At 44.4% G+C, this 17876-nt stretch overlaps 1 protein-coding gene across 1 annotated transcript in view; it reads left to right on the top strand.

The window, feature by feature from the left end:
* The window catches only part of SCLT1 (sodium channel and clathrin linker 1), a 250067-nt gene that overhangs the window by 36979 nt on the left and 195212 nt on the right, over positions 1-17876 (top strand). The window contains 5 exon segments of the mRNA XM_077476898.1: positions 1803-1823; positions 1825-1871; positions 8464-8531; positions 10059-10114; positions 12340-12412. Of these exon segments, the coding sequence (XP_077333024.1) occupies positions 1803-1823; positions 1825-1871; positions 8464-8531; positions 10059-10114; positions 12340-12412 (265 nt within the window).

The raw sequence follows: 17876 nt of genomic DNA, 5'->3' as shown, positions 1-17876 counted from the left end.
GCGTTTTTTTTTTTTTTTTCAAAATTGACGCTTTTATCGGATCCCCCCCACCCTATGTGAATGAGTATGGGGTACCATGTACCCCTACCCATTCGCCTGAGGAAAAAAGTGTAAATAAAAAAAAAAATGCAACACAAGTTTTCAAATAATTTATTAGACAGCTCCGGTGGTCTTCCATCTTGGGGGGGGGGGGGGGGGGTCTTCTCACCGGACTCCTCCGCTATCTTCTGCTCTTCTACTAGCTCTTTTACTAGCGGATGAGCCCAGCTTTCTTCTTCATCGCCGCTGCCGTCCGGGGGTCTTCTTCGGACTTCAGGGGTCTTGTCCCTCTCTTCGGGTTCTTGTCCCCCTCTTCGGTTCTTCTTGCCTCCGCTATCTTCTTATAGCTCTTTTACTAGCGGTGGCCTGGTCTTCTGTTGCCGCCGCCGTCTTGTCCCCCTCTTCGGTTCTTCTTGCCGGGCCTCCGCTTTCTTCTTCCAGCTCTTTTACTAGCGTTGGCCCGATCTTCTGTCGCTTTCTTCTCCTCTTCTCCCTTGAGATGTTGACTCGACGCTCTCTCTGGCCGCAATGACAGAGACGGGTTGTGCGGCAACTTATATAGGGACAAGGGGCGGGGTCACCGGGTGATGTCACATGGTGACCCCCGCCCCCTTATGATGTCGCAGTCCCGGAGGATGTTGGGACTCTCTGGTCGTGTATGGGCAGGTCCGCTCGTTCGGAAAGTCTGGTGGACATCCGCTGCAAAGTCAGGCGGTTTGTCCGCCAGACTAAGTCCGCCAGATAGTCCGATCGTGTGTACATAGCATAAGGCTTAATGTACACAGGACACTTTACAACCTCTCCTGAACGATTTAACTTGACAGATAGTAACCGACGTTTAAAAACGTCCATTTTGCTGCATTTGCATACCACATTTAGACACGTTTTGCGTTTTTTAGAAGCTTTTTTTCTTCTTCAAATATTCCAAAATTAAAAATGCCTGTAAACTTTTGCCATTTCAAATGCCTCTGAACATCTGTCCAAAAAGCATTATTTATTTTTTTTTGCTTTCCAATAAACTCTTCTAAACTCAACTGCCTAGAAATGACTATAAACGGCCCTGTGTACATGTACTGATAAGATAACAGAGGACACAGGGGCAGCTGAAAAAAATACCCAACTGCTCCTAAACGTCCGTTTACCAGCAGCAGTGTACATGAGGCCTAAATGCATGAAGGTTTTTTACCTTCATGCATTCTATGCGATCTCTGCCAGCTCATTGGCTGAGACAGCAGGGGGAGCCATTGTTGTCAATCACAGCTAGTGGGGGGCGGAGCTGAGCCCCATTTTGTGTGTCTTATGGACAGAGTGAGCACACGAGTGCCCCCATAGCAAGCCACTTGCTATGAGGACACTCATAGAGGAGGAAGAGCCAGGAGCACTGGCGGGGGACCTGAGAAGGGAAGGATCGAGCCTGCTCTGTGCAAAACCATTACACAGAGCAGGTAAGTATTACGTGTATTTTTATTTTTTAATTTTTTTATTATCTTTTAATATCAATATCACTTGCTGAGAACATGCCACACCCAACCTGAATTTTAAAGTAATATTTGAAATGGAAGGCAAGGTGTTAATGTATTCATCCCTTGCTAACAGTATATAAAAACATGTTGTAGGCTATTTATTAGTAATCAATCTTGGAACATTTTTCAAATCATCAATTATGTAATGACTAGCCATTTAACTCATTGAATGACTGCATTATTAATAATTACAAAAATGAAATTTGTCTCAACTCTATTATTTATGTATTGATTTATCAGGTCCGCACTGCTGCAGCTAAAGACGGTCCAAAATGGCAGCTGTAGAAACAGAGTTTCTTCGAGATCAAGGTAAGAAATTGTTGGCAACTGTATTCAGTTATTGATTTGTTCATAGGGAGAATGACTATATATGTGTAAATGTAAAATGGTGCTTTCTGTGTTCATTAAAGTGTAATTAAGTCCTGCTGAATCACTTCAGGCTGGCCCCTTTTGCAGGTATTGCAATGTAAAACATTAAAAATTAGTGCCTATACTGTTTCAAATCCAGTTGCACACCATCTCACCCTTCTCTGCACATGCTCAGTTGCTCTAAATTTTTAGACACTGTGCTTAATTTGTAGAGGCCGATCTTTCCGACAGCCCAAAGATTTACTGCTGTTCAGGGGCTCTGAGCTTTAACAAAATGGCAATTTTCAGCAAGGAACAGGAGCAAAGCTGGAGGCAATTTAAAGCACACTCATTTTGGTAGACTAAATATTTAATGTGGAATGTTTTTGTTCCTCGCTAAAGAACATTCTTTTATCGAGTTGTTATGGGTAAACTTCCACTTTAAGCTGGTCACAGATATTAGAAAACAGTCAGGCATGCAGGTATGATCCGACTGCCCTCAGGGGACACAGTTGGATGAGCCCTCTATTACTTGTAGCCCTAGTATTTCCTAGTGAAATGGGAGGCAGAATAGTGAATTCTATTGAAGTATGTTCCGTAGTTATCGGCGTATAACACGCACCCCAAGTTTAGGAGAGAATTTTAAGGAAAAAACCTTTTAGGAGGAAAGTTTAAGGGAAAAAAAAATTACATTTATATGCCCATCAGTGTCCATCTGCAGCCTTGTCAGTGTCATCTGCAGCCTTGTCCACCATTGCAGCCTTGTCATGCAGCCTTATGCAGCCTCGTCCACCATTGCAGCCTTATGCAGCCTTGTCCACCATTGCAGCCTTATGCAGCCTCGTCCACCATTGCAGCCTTATGCAGCCTCGTCCACCATTGCAGCCTTATGCAGCCTTGTCCACCATTGCAGCCTTATGCAGCCTTGTCCACCATTGCAGCCTTATGCAGCCTTGTCCACCATTGCAGCCTTATGCAGCCTTGTCCACCATTGCAGCCTTATGCAGCCTTGTCCACCATTGCAGCCTTATGCAGCCTTGTCCACCATTGCAGCCTTATGCAGCCTTGTCCACCATTGCAGCCTTATGCAGCCTTGTCCACCATTGCAGCCTTATGCAGCCTTGCCCACCATTGCAGCCTTATGAAGCCTTGCCCACCATTGCAGCCTTATGAAGCCTTGCCCACCATTGCAGCCTTATGAAGCCTTGCCCACCATTGCAGCCTTATGAAGCCTTGCCCACCATTGCAGCCTTGTCCACAATTGCAACCGTATGCAGCCCTGTCCACCATTGCAGCCTTGTCATGCAGCCTTGTCCACCATTGCAGCCTTGTCATACAGCCTTATGCAGCCTTGTCCACCATTGCAGCCTTGTCATACAGCCTTATGCAGCCTTGTCCACCATTGCAGCCTTGTCCACCATTGCAGCCTTGTCCACCATTGCAGCCTTGTCCACCATTGCAGCCTTGTCCACCATTGCAGCCTTGTCCACCATTGCAGCCTTGTCATGCAGCCTTGTCCACCATTGCAGCCTTGTCCACCATTGCAGCCTTGTCATGCAGCCTTGTCCACCATTGCAGCCTTGTCATGCAGCCTTGTCCACCATTGCAGCCTTGTCATGCAGCCTTGTCCACCATTGCAGCCTTATCCAGCCTTGTCCACCATTGCCGCCTTATGCAGCCTTGTCCACCATTGCCGCCTTGTCTATTTTATTTTGCAATGTGAGGGCACTCTTATACACGAGGTGTGTTGCTTACTAGATTACCAGGTGAAAACAGAACTGGAAAATAAAGAAAACAAATGCAGCTACCACCTCTAATGATTGGTAAGCTGCTATATATTAAATTTTTGATTATGTGTTTAAAGGGCTCGTAAAGGTTTGTTTTTTTATTTTCTAAATAGGTTCCTTTTAAGCTAGTGCATTGTTGGTTCACTTACCTTTTCCTTCGATTTCCCTTCTAAATGTTTTTTTACTTTTGTTTTCTTTGTCTGAATTTCTCACTTCCTGTTCCTCCTCAGTAAGCTGTTCAGTAAGCTGTTCTGGCTGAATAACCACCACTCAGAAGATGGTGTGAAGTTTACTGAGGAGAAACATGAAGTGAGAAATTCAGACAAAGAAAAAAAACATTTAGACGGGAAATCGAAGGAAAAGGTAAGTGAACCAACAATGCACTAGCTTAGAGGAACCTATTTAGAAAATAAAAAAACGAAGCTTTACAAACCATTTAAGGTTCTCCAAGTTTCCATCAAAGCCTTTGTTGATGGGCTTTAAGAATTTTTGGTTCCATTTTTACATCCCCATAGTCCAGCTACCTTCAGGTGAGTGTCACAGGATTACAAATGAAAAGGGGCACGCAGGGCTAGAATAATACTGATAAAGCAGCAGTAAGCCTATTGAAATGTATTAGAAATGCCATGTGGGTTGGACTTCTCTTGCCTAAATGTAGACTTTTTGGTAGCCAATATAAGAACCCTGGGGGTTTACACAGAGGGCACATAGGGTGGCAGCGCTGTTTCCTTTGTCCTGATGTTGGAGAGGTGCTATAGTACAAACAAAGGTGTTGCCATTGAAGCCCTGCTGCTCTGTCTTAGTAACAGATGGTTGGGTTTGATCATTTTGTTATTTGGTCCAAATGTCAAGGAGCAGTTGTGCACACATAATTAGGTCCCTTGAAACTTTTTCCCTTGAGATTTATGCCTCATAAGCTAATTACGTTTGAGCCACCTAGCATTGCTAAGTTTTGGTAGGCGTCTTTTTTTGCCCCTGGAGTAAAACTGTCACAACAGCTGCTAGGTGATTGGGGAATGTCACTAGATTTCACAGTAACCTAATAATTCCCAGTGCCGTCTAGACTCCTTGGTTACAGCTTCCTCCCCAGCTTACTAGCTTTTGTTAACTTGGCAGAACTGCATAGCTTTTTTTTTTTTGCTTACAGATCATCTTGTTATGCTTATTATTATTAATCCGTATAAAGACCTCATTTTATAGCGCAAAAGGTGGCTTTCACAGGGCTAAACGCTAATTCTGTATGCTTTTCATTTACTATATTGTATGTATGTTTTTCTTCAGCAACATTTGTTACATATCAGTGGAGCTTAAGATGGAGAGTCTTTTGTTAATAAATAAAAAGTATCTCTGCTGAAGTTTATTCCACATCTGGATCACTGCTCTCAACAGAAGAAAAAAAAACATACATTTGTTCACAGTGGATAGTACAGATTTCTCTGTACTCCTGGCTTCCTTCCAGCTATGAAAGTAGTGACTCGCGCTAGCTTCAAGGGCTCATTCAGACCAAGTCAGTTGCGTTACGTTAACCAGCATTGATCAACACAACCTCAAGCAATACCGCAAACCATTGTTTTCTAAGTGCCCTGTTAATAACCATACAGGAACGTTGTATAAAAATCAGAAGTTCTGTATTTTAAAGCCGCGCAATTCACAAAAATGTACTATAATACACCGTAGCATGTTGTAAGGTGCTGTTGAGCATAAAGTTGAATATAGAGTCATTTTTTGACACTTCAGTAAAGTTAATAAAAAGTAAATTTGTGTGGGGAGCCGTAGAAACGCATCATACCACCCCCAGATAACACACACCATTGCTTTATACTGAGCAGGTTGTTATGAACATGCCCTAAAGAGCAGCAATCCAGACATGGGAAAAACCTCAGTAACTTTTTTTTTTTTTTTCCCCTTATACTTGGCACAGACCCACCCCCAAGTAATGACCACACAAAAAACAAACATCCCAGTGCATGAAGGTATGAGTAGTTCGCTGTGCAAACATTAGGGAAATAATTTGAGGTTATCTTTTGTACCCATCCACATATCCTGGGGAGATATATAATAATAATAAAATAAAAAAAAGACATCATAGGTACCTGTATTTTTGTATCTTAAAGAGGAACCCATAGCAAACTGAACTGATAAAAAAATAATGCTCTTTACTAAGGAAAGTACTGTACATTCCACAATAATAATTATGCTACCATGCTGTAAATTGTCTCCAGCATTACTCCTGTTTCTTCTTGCCAGAGGCTGCCATTTCTCTGAAGCCCAGAGCCCCTGAGTAGCAGTAATTCCTTAGGCAGTCAACAGATCGTCCTCTGGTGGTTCTGATTTTTGGCACAGCGCTGAAAAATAAAGAGCAACTGAGCATGTGCAGAACACGTGTGTGTGTGTGTGTGTGTGTGTGTGTGTGTGTTTATGTTATTGGATTTTAAACAGTATAGGCACTCATTTTTAATGTTTTACATTGCTATACCTGCAAAAGTCGCCAACGTGAAGTGATCTAGCAGGACTTAATTTTCTGACTAAAGGTCCACTTTAATCGTACAGTACAGGACACAGGCTTGGTGATCATAGACCCTGGGTTATAGGGTTGTGCCTTCAGGTGATTGGACACTGGCAATAACTCCACTACCCTCTTTTTTTTTTTTTTTGGATTTAATGGAAGCAGTGCACCCTGGATAAGCACAGCCTTGATAAAACCTTGATGCTCAGTCTCGTTCACTATGGGCAGTAGTGTGGGTGATGCTGCAACCACTGCAAGAGTACCAGCAAGGGATGGACCTTGTCCTAGCATCTATAGTCACTGGAAGGAAGAGAGGCAAGATCCTGATGTCGCACATACACAGAGCCATGACTAAGCTCTGGGGGGAGGGCGGAGTGAAATGCAGTGGCCTGGTGGGAGCCCAGGCTGAGTTTGTCTCTCTCATACCACCATAGGGCTCTGTGGATGTGCGGCACCAGGGATCTTTCCTCTCTTCCTTCCAGGGCTAAACAACTGACCATGCTGGGAAGGGTGTGTTCTCATTCCTAGCGTGATCAGTTTGACAAGAAAAGCAGGGGGACTGGCAGAATCGGCAGGTATTTCACACAAAAGAAGCAACAGAAAGAGAACGGGATACTTTTTTAGCACAAGTACATGGTACAACAGACGCATATCAGTAATATGAAATGTTGGGTTAACATATTCTTTAATAACAAGTTACCAGGGTTTTTGGCTAGGACCAAGGCTCTTCTAGCACTGGCAGTGGATAACTGATCATTCCCAGGACTCCATTTAGGTTCGTTTATGCCTTTCCTCCAGTGCAAATTGAGCCTTGACTGCTCTGCAAAATAGAGCCACAGTAGAAGCCGCTGAGTTCTATTGCACCAAACAGGCGCATAAGAACCTGGTACACAGACATATTTAGACTTATAGGAGATGACCCTGGCCGCTCCCAAACAGGACAAACCTGTTGTCTTAAGGCACCTGTTGTCTTCCTGCTTCTCATTCACTGGCTTTAATAGCATGGCTGTTGAAGCCCAAGACTTAAAGCGGTGTTCCGCCTGGGGAAAAAAAAAATGTATTCAGCAGCTACAAATACCGTAGCTCCTGACTTTTAATATATGGACAGTTACCTGTCCAGGGAGCTCACGATGTCGACACTCCAGCCAATTTTCGGATTGGCTGTTGGGTGATGCCGCCACCATTCATCGCACGGGAAACCGGCAGTGAAGCCTTTCGGCTTCACAGCCGGTTCCTTACTGTTTATACGCGAAGTGCGCTGCACTTACTAATTGGCCCGCCGGTGGAGCTAGGAGGAGGGAGGCAAGAATTCAGAGGGACGGCGCAACAGTCTCCCAAAAGTGGGGAAGGGTACCTGTCAAAAAATGGGTACCCCCCCAAAAGGCGCCAAATGTGGCATCGGAGGGGGTAGGAAGCAGATAAGAGGAAGTTCTACTTTTTGGTGGAGCTCCGCCTTAAGGGACAAAGGGGTCTTTTAGTCTGTCATTCCTACATTGTTAAAAACCAGGAAAACCTGGAGTCTACAGCTTGTATCAGGACGATATACTTGCTATTCATCCTACCCTCAGGACGTCGCAATTGACATTCTTCAAGGTCCAGCATCACAAGAGGGATAAGACAACTAATCTCAAGCACTTACATCTTAATGGAAAAAGCACCTCCTGCACTAATGTGTGCTCGCTCCTATCGAGTCAGTAGGAGATTCCTGAGAATTCCAACAAGAAGCCATTTTGCCCAGCTTTGTAAGTCTGCCACCTGTTCCTTGGTTTATATCTTTTTATAGTTCTACTAGTTGGACATACAATTTTCTGTAAACGCAGCTTTCGCCAGCAAGGTTCTTGCAGAGTTAGGTTTGTCGACCTTTGTTATTGTTGGGCCTCTTGGGACAGTTCTGTTTTCCTTGCTGTCTATCCTTCTTTATCCATCGTTTGGGATAATGAATATCATGCCAGTGTCCTGTACTGTAGGACTAAACTAAAGGAAATTTTCACTAGCTGTAAATTCCATACCTTCGAGTACAGTACGGGACACAGGCTACCCTTCCCTGTGGTACTCTGCACTGCTTGCTAAAAAACGAAAGGCTCATCGAATGGGTTAGGGTTATAGGGGGATGCCCAGTGGGCATGTTCTCAAAAGCTTTGCCAGTGTCCAAACACCTGAAGGTACCAGCCTATAACCCATGGCTCTAGCCCTTTAAAGCTAGAAATGGTAACCGCAACATTAGTTCACATATTTATTCAAAATGTTTTTTTTCTTCCAGTTAAAAAATTGAAAGCGCAACTGAAATATTATGAAGATAAATCTCATTCTGGAAATGATGCATTTAAGGTAACTTTCATTTTACATGGTGTATTTTTTTGACTCATGTTTTATGTATAATCTATATTGGATTTCATTACTTTTTACACTATAGATTTCACGTATATTCAGCGCAACTTTACACATTTTTTTGATTTGATCCATAGTTGATATTTGATGGTTTTTAGTTGCAGCTTTTAGGTTTTACCCCAAGCGCGATATTTTTGTTAGTTTTTTGTTTTGCAGGCGCTATAGCGTTAGAAATAGCGCCTGCAATCCGCCCTAAAAAAGCTGCACCATTGTCTGTAGTGTGAAAGCCCCGAGGGCTTTCACACTACAGCGGTGTGCTGGCAGGACATCAGGGAAAAGTCTTGCCAGCAGATTCTTTGGAGCGGTGAAGGAGTGGTGTTTTTACCACTCCTCCACCGTTGCTCCCCATTGAAATCAATGGGGCAGCACTGTAATACCGCCGGCAAAACGCCGCTATTGCGGCATATTGACGGTGGTTTTAACCCTTTCTCGGCCACTAGCGGGGGTAAAAGCGCCCCGCTAGTGGCCGAAATGCGCCGCAAATCCGGCGGTAAAACGCCGTTAAAAATAGCGGCGTTTTACCGCCCACGCTATGGGCGGTGTGGTGTGAAGGGGGTCTAAACCTTTAAACACTTGTTTCTTAAGTTTAGAATCAATATTTTTTACTAGAAAATTCCTTGGAACCCCCCAAACATTATATATATTTTAGAAAAGACCCTAGGGAATAAAATGTCAATTGCTGCAATATTTTATTTGCCCAGCGGTCTTTCAAACGCAATTTTTTGGGAAACAATACACTTCAATGAATAAAATAAAAAAAACAATAAAGTTTGCCCAATTTTTTTTTGTTTTAATAAGAAAGATGTTACGCTGCGAGAATCGTGAGAGAATCTTCTAAGCAACAAAATAGTGATGCTCATTTTAGCCGAAATCGTGCAGCTCTAAAATAAATACTATCAACCTAATTTAAAAATATTTCACACGCTATACAACACTATGCAGTGTTATTTAAAATAAATGGTTGACTCATGCAGTGCGTTTTTTAAAGTAGTAAATGTACTACTTTTGATGCAGTTTAGTGCAATTCAGCTTATTCAAAATAAATTGGCTCAACTCTGCATCTCTGAATGCAAATAATTTTAAAAAGCACACTGAAATGTTTTACTTCTAGTTTACTCTGCAGAGAAGATGAAACTTTTACATGCATCTAGATCTGCCTGATCATCAGAAAAAGAAAGAATAAAATTGTCACCCCAAATATTTACATACTGTAGGGCTCTTTCACACCAGAACATGGTGCAGAAAGACTGTGTTAATTTTTAATTGTGTTAAGTAGATCAAAAAAGTTTAGTGTATACTCTACTTTTAGTGCGATCCAGTTCTATTCGAATGAATTGGCTGAAAATCACACCGTGCTGAATCACAAAGAAATGTGACTACACTCCTGTGCAATTCAGGTGTGATCTGGCCCTGAATCCAAGTTGCTCTATTACGCATCTTTATTATAGTTTTATTTTTTTTCTTTAGACTCAAGGGCCTTTTAGAGATAATGAGACTGTAACACCCAGCTTCCAAGAGAAAAGGTGAGTACACAAGAGCTGGCATATAACTTTACTTTTTTTTTTTTTTTTTAATTATTATTTATTTATTTTTATTTCGTGGATAATACATTTTATTACACCCATATAGCTAAAACTGTGCAAACATGAAAAGGAGAACTGGAAATCCTTTGTTTGGGAGGCTTTCATATAACAAAAACAAAGGCCCCCACTAAAGTTTCTATCATATACATATATGTATATAGATAGGTGGATAATATTAAAAATATATATATATAAATAAATTTGCATTGCATGAAAGACTTCGCTTAAAACTAAGCTGCAGGGGCTTCCATCTTCATCCGGTCTTCCTTCTGGGTTGGTGGGCTCTGGCCTTCTGACTGGCAGAGCCATGATGACGTCAGTCCCACGCATGCACACGGGAGTCTCGGCCACAACACACATCTCTGAAGGAATGGAACATGTACGTGCACCGGTGACGTCCAGACATTTGAAACACAAGTCGGTTCTGTCTCTGGACAAACTGATCTAGCTGATGTCCAGAGTCAGTCTTAGTGGCTCCAGAATTCAGTGTTTGAGACTAGGAAGCTGTTTCTCCCCATGTTCTAGAGCAGGGGTCTCCAAACTTTTCAAACAAAGGGCCAGTTTATTTTCCTTCAGACTTGAGGGGAGCCGGATTGTGGCCAGCAGGGGCAGAAAATGTTACGGGCCCATCACCAGTGAGAATAAATATGGCCTCAGGGTTTGTGGTCAATAGGAGGAGTAGTGCTCCTATTAGTAGTATTAGTAGGAGGAATAGTATCCCATCATTGGTATCCATAAAATAAATAATTCCCCATTGTTGGTGTCAGTGGGAGGAATAGTGCCTTATCTCAGTGGAAGGAATAGTGCCCTAAGGGCCGGATAAAAGCTACCAGAGGGCCACATGGCCGCAGTTTGGAGACTAGAGGATCCTAACGAAGGATGGCAGTCTGACAGGCTTGGGTGAGTCCTAGGCACCTTGTCTTGTCAGGAGGAATCACAAATTCAGCTGTTCCTTCAGAGTTTGACCTGTTAGAGGACCATCCACTTTGGATCCAGCCAAATAACACCACAGCGGTGACATACACCAACTATCAGGGAGGAGTACACCAACTATCGGGGAGGAGGAAAAGCGACGCTGCGGCAAGGGAATTACAGTGTATTCTGACTTGGGCAGAAATTCATGCTACATTCCTGGCATAGACAATTAACTCATTTTCTCAGATGGCACCTTCTTGACCATGGTGAGTGGTCGCTGCACCCATAGGTATTCCAGGACCTGTGTCCCAGGTAGAGAATACCAGTTTACATGCCTCCATCATCTGCAGCTCTCCTCTGTCTTCTCCTTCCCTGCCTATCAGCTGTGTCAGTGCCCGCCCCTCCCCTCCTGCTCAAATAATTTTCTGGTAATCCCCTGTCTTCCATAATGCTATGTCTCCAATGTATATGTTGTATTAACGAAATGCCGTTCTGTACCTTATTTCCTAGCGCCGCTTGCCACTCACATGACCACGCCTCTCCTCTCTCTCGATATCTGACAGCTACATCAGGAGGGACCGAGAATTCCCCACTGATGTCAGTCAGGAGGAGAGAGGCGGCCGGTCACGTGAGTGGCGCTAGGAAATAAGGTATAGAACAGCATTTTTAAAATTAACAAGTTGGTTTACTACCACTTTAAAGTTAGGATCTTTCCAGAGCCTGGACCAGCAGAGTGACGTCAGCTGACTGTAAGTCCGCTGTCAGTTGAAAATGGGTCGCAGGAGAGCAGAACTAAGTGCACTTCTGTGATCCATAGGAGAAGTAGAGCCCAAAAAAGTGTTGGCCATACTTCTCCTTTAATGCAAAAGGCAAAGTGTGGGAAGAGGTTTAGATACACTTTAACATTTACTTAATGTAGATAATGTTAGGTAGGAGAGTGTGTTAAAGAGTCGCACTTTTGTTTAAATTTTCAACAAGATTACTTTTTTTCAAACTGCAAAGATCAGGGGAACATGCGTTGAGATGGATAAGTATTGTTTTCTTTGCAGGGAGTGAAAATGCAACTGATTTGCTGTAAATATAATAGCAGAGCTGAAACTGATGAACAGGATCAAGGGAGCAGATCAAATGAACTGCCAGTGGAGTGATTTAAAAAAAAAAAAATTCTCTTTTGCTTAGTCACAAACCTCTCAGAATTCTAACACACACTTTCTAGATTTACCCTTGATGTGTTCATTTCCTTTTTCTAGGAATGCGGATTTCCTAATTGGAGAATTCGACAAACATAGTGAAGAAATGAGTGAGCAACTCCGTTTTTATCAGGTATTTTCGGTTTCCCTTATAACTTGTCAAAAAAGAACAAATTAACACATCTAACCTTGAATTATCTGTTTTATTGTAATTCTAATGCCGCGTACACAAGTAGCCGACTATCCGGCAGACTTAGTCCGGCGGACTGTCCGCCGGACTTTCCGAATGGGCTACTTTCCCAGACATGGCACTTTTTCAGCGGACTAATACGGCGTACTAAGTCCACCGGACTATCCACCGTACTTTTGAAATGAACGGACTCGCCCAAACACGTGAAGGAAAGTCCGCTCATTTTGAGCGTGTCTCCAGGTAGGCGGGGCCCGCTAAGGAGACGTCACTGGCCCCGCCACCTGGTATGGACTTAAAGGGGAACCCCAACGCCGAAAAAATCTGTGTGGGGGTCCCCCCCAGGTCCACATAAGACCCATGTCCGAGCGAGGCCCCCCCTTCCCCAAGGCACCCCCCATGTTGAGGGCACGCGGCCTGGTATGGCTCAGGGGGGGGGGGCGCTCGCTCGTCCCCCCTTTCCTGGCCGGCCGGGTAGCGTGCTCGGACAAGGGTCTGATGTGGACCTGGGGGGGACCCCCACGCCGATTATTTTTTTTTTTTTCGCCGTTGGGGTTCCCCTTTAAGTCCATACCAGGTGACGGGGCCAGCGACGCATCCTTCGCGGGCCCCGCCTACCTGGAGACGTGCTCAAAATGAGCGGACTTTTCTCCGGGTGAGAAAAGTCCGCTCATTTCAAAAGTACGGCGGACTGGCATACGCACGGCCGGACTGTCCGCCGAAATGCAAGTCCGGCGGGAAGAATGGAGTGCAAAACTACTTTCTAAGTCCGCCGTACTTTCGGGGCAAAAAAGTCAGCCGGAGGCTACACACGGGGGGGATTGTCCGGCGGACTTGAGTTTGCCGGACTTTTCCACCCGATTGTTTGATCGTGTGTACGCGGCATAAATGTACCTGATTTGCATAATGTTAGTCAATTTGTCTTTCCTTCTATTAACCTAATTTACCTTCCTCTGTTAACTCATTTTGTTTGTTTTATAGAATATTTCGTAAAGTGTCTTGATTTGGCATAGCACTTGTTGAGCAGTGCTATTGACGAATCTTGTAAACCGTTCTTCCCTTCTCTCTGCAGAAGAGGAAGGAGTCTGAACCATTCATATGCTGAATGAGTATCATAGGTTCTGCTGCCTATTGGAGTTGCAAGGACAAGCAGATATTTCCCTGTCCATTATATTTGAGGAACATTTACGGACGTTATACAATATCGGAGCTTTTTAGATTTGTGAAAAATATTTGAACATAAGATCAAGACAGAATGAAACTGCAGTTTAAGTGCAGTATTGAGATATATATAATTTTTTATTTATGCAAATGTTTGAGCACTTCAAATTATATGTTTGAGATCCACAGACATTTTGTTTGATTATCAAAGATACTTGCAGGCATCACTAGGTTGTAGTTGCATTGTTAGCCCAACCAGTGTTCATTACTCGATAGGTGAAGATACATAAGGAAATATTTTTACTCATCTCGGTGGAAGTGAGGCTGCCAGAACTCCCTTTTGCTAGATAACTTTTCTTAAGACATCTAAAGCCTTCCAAAATTGACAGAACTAGATCCATATGCATAGTAAAGCCTCGTACACCTGATCGGATTTTCCGCAGAAAAAAACCTCAGACTTTTTTTCTGAAGGCGTGTCAGAGTCTGGGCAGGCAAACTATAAAAAGATTACTGCAAATGCTGAGCCATTGGTTGCTTTAAGAAATACCTGTTTCTCCAGGATCTATAAAACTTTTCCATACCTTTTTTCTGTGAGAATCTTTTGATCTGTCCTGATACAGGCGATTTAAACTAAGGTCTTCATCAGGTGCCTATCTTGGGGGATTAATCCAGATTTGCTTCCCTGTGATCCTCACGATTTCCGCATCAAGTTTGTTTACAATCGAGGACTGGCCGTCAAATTGTGTTTTCCACCAGCCTTTCTTAGCAGCAGGGATTACCAGCCACAGTTTGAGCCAGAAGAGGGCTCTTTTCCCTGTTCCCAACCAAGGCATCGCCCTCACTGGAAGTTTAATGTTGTCAATTGAAACTTCTGCTATTCTTCTTCTGCTACTTTTGTGCAAGGTTTTCTTTGAAATTTCTATGAATGACCTTCTGAAACAGCATTGCTGTGCCGATCACATGCAATGTTTGTGCAATGCCAGTTCGGCCATACAGTTGTATGGCTGAATTCACATTGGATTCGCACAAAAATAGTGCATGAGCCTTTGTTTTCCCCTGCACTGGAATTGGATCTCAAGGGTGTTAACACTGTCCGAATTTACAGTTCACACTGCGATCTGTGAACCAATCTGGGGGTGTCATTAACTTTGTATTGACACCTGCAGCGGTTAGCAGAGGGCAGTGTGAACTGCCTGTGAGGGGGGTGCGATGCGGAAATCGACACTGGAATTGCCCTGGTTCCCGTATCGCATGTGTGTGAAACAGTGCTTACCATTTTTAGCAAGTGGTGTTAAGACATCAGACAACCCTCCTCTCTTACATGCAGCCTAATTGAGACTGAGGCAAGTAACCTTTTCCCCGGAGGACATGGTATCTTTAAGGAATACCTTGAACAGATGTATATATTTGAACCACAAGAAGATATGTGACAGCAGAAGGTTCAAGTAAATCGGAGGTGTTTCTAAAATCTTTTTCAAAGGTTCTTAAGGTCGGGGTCGATGATGTAGACTTTGCAATCTTCAACCAATCTGTTAAATCCAAGATCCTTGCCTAATGATAAATATTGGGCTGCGCCAAAACAAAGTTGAAACCTGCTATCTCTTCTTTTGTACCAAGGGGCTTAAGCTGGAACCCATGGATAGGCAAGAGGCTTTTTCACAATAAGGCTGCATTTGGCCTGGCCCAACATCTGTCAGAAAGAGGCTAAAAATGGTCATATCTGTCAGAAGTCTTATGTGTTGAGTGGTAGTGTTTTGCGGGGGACCAAGATCTGTGGCCTCTGGTGATGGCTGGAGTGACGCTTTTCTGAAAAAGGACAACTTTGTTTTGTATGAGGCTTCTAATCTATCTTTTGAAATCTAAAAGCTCTACAATCCAACTTGTACAGGAGGTTAGTGAAATAAATTAATGTAATCCAAATATGAAGTTGCTGCATTACTTACATTACATACCTTCTCTGTCCTGGCTAGTCTTTCAGTGGGGTTGGCATGGCAAGATTTGTACTTAGAATAGACATGCATACTGTTTGTGTGCATATAACATACTCAAATAAGAGGTACTGAAGTGCCTGAGAAAAAGCCAGTACCTTGACACAGGAGTTGGAGGGTTTGGGCAGCGAGTCTCTAGTTTGGGACTAGCAAAAAAGCTATCTAATATGGTGGCAGTACCACTACAAAAAGCCACCATAGTGTTCAGATAGAGTGGTCATCCAATTCACCCCCCTCTCCCCAACTGACTACACGTGCGCATACCTGTAACACAAGGTGCATCCCAACACTAAACATCAGAACTGTGCATGTGCCCCATAGGGAGAAACAAAGAAGATAGAAACACACACACACACACGCTTGAATGAAAGCATGCATTCCACACACATGCAGTCACCATCAGCCACCTCTCCATTCTATTAGCTTTATTGAGAATAAATCGGAAGAACAAATGGATAAAGGTATGTCCCGAATGACCAGCAGTGGGACTCCCTTACCTGATTCCGGGGGACTTCACCTTTTTTTTTTTTTCCAGGAGAATTGCCAGGGATTTCCTCTGTCTAGGTAAGTGATGACTTATGCTGCGTACACACGATCAGACAATCCAGCGGAGGTCCGCCGGACTTTCTGAACAAGCGGACTTGCCCACACACGACCACACATGAATGGACTTTTCTGGTGGACAATCCGCCGGACTTTTGGCGGAGGTCCGCTGGACTTTCCAAATGAACGGACTTGCCCCCACATGGAATAAAGTCTGTTCATTTTGAACATGACTTCAGGTACGATGTGACTAGCGAAGGAAGTCGGTGTCGTCGCTTCCATCGGCAAGATTGACACCTTGCGAGCCCCGTTGCCTGGTATGGGTTTTACGGGTAACCCCTACCCTGAAAAATGGCGTGGGGGTCCCCCCAAAGTCCATACCATACCTTATCCCTGCCCCTTATGATGTCACAGTCCCAGGAGATGCCGGGACTGTAACATAAGGGGAGGGTTCACCATGTGACATCACCCGGTGACCCTGCCCCTCATGCCTATATAAGTCGCCGCTCAACGTGTCCCCGGCATTGCAGCGGGAGAGAGCGTTGTGTCAACATAAGGAGAAGACGACGGCAACGACAACAAACGAGAAGACAGGGCCAATGCTAGTAAAAGAGCTGGAAGAAGATAGCGGAGGAGCCCGGCAGAAGAACCGAAGAGCGGGAGAAGAGGCCAGAAAGCGCGGAGAAGTCTGAAGAAGGACCCCCCCCCCCGGTCAGCGATAACTACAAAGGAGAGAGCCAGGTTCCTCCGCTAGCAAAAGAGTGGCAAAAGAGCAGAAGATAGCGGAGGAGCCCAGCGAGAAGACCCCCGAAGTCGGAAGAAGACCCCGGAGCTGCCTAATAAACAACTTTAAAAACTTGTGTTGTGTGTTTTTTTTATTTTTTTATTACCAGTTTTTCCCCCCAGGTGAATGGGTAGGGGTACAATGTACCCCATACTCATTCACATAGGGTGGGGGGCCGGGATCTGGGGGCCCCCTTATTAAAGGGGACTCCCGGATTCCGATAAGACCCCTGCCCGCAGACCCCGACAACCAACGACCCAAGGTTGTCGGGAAGAGGCCCTTGTCCTCATCAACATGGGGACAAGGTGCTTTGGCGTGCCCTGTGCCCCCCCCCTCCCCAAAGCACCCACCCCCCATGTTGAGGGCACGCGGCCTGGTACGGTTCGAGGGGGGGCGCTTGCTCGTCCCCACCCCCTTTCCTGACCGGCCGGGCTGCGTGCTCGGATAAGGGTCTGGTATTGACTTTGGGGGGACCCCCAAGCCGCATTTCAGCATAGGGGTTACCCTTAAAACCCATACCAGGCGGCGGGGCTCGCCTTCGCTAGTCTTGTCATACCTGAAGTCACGTTCATTTGGAAAGTCCGGCAGACTAGCACACAGACGAGCGGATTGTCCGCCGGAAAGCCGAGCCCGGCGGACAATTTTGAGTCAAGTCTTCTTTCAAAGTACGTTTCTTTTGGGAAGAAAAAGTCCACCGGAGCCCACACACGGTCCAATTCCGTCTGCCGGATAGTCCGATCATGTGTATGCGGCATTAGAGTCATAGGGAAAATGAGGAGTGGAAGAAAAAAGAGTGCTTTGGCTGGCAAAGAAGGAATATATTTCTAGATAGACAATTCTGTGAGGCTAGAGGAGGAAGAGACTACCCCCATAGGTATGCTGCCATGAAGTTTGCCAGGAAAGATCTCTTCTTTGAAGAAAGATAAAAGTCATT

The sequence above is a fragment of the Lithobates pipiens genome, unplaced genomic scaffold (genome assembly GCF_037356315.1).
Source record: "Lithobates pipiens isolate NorthernLeopardFrog02 unplaced genomic scaffold, aLitPip1_a1.2 Scaffold_13, whole genome shotgun sequence".
NCBI classification, from domain to species: Eukaryota; Metazoa; Chordata; class Amphibia; order Anura; family Ranidae; genus Lithobates; species Lithobates pipiens.
Note: the sequence above shows the minus strand (reverse complement) of the source record. Positions and strands in the feature narration are given on the sequence as shown.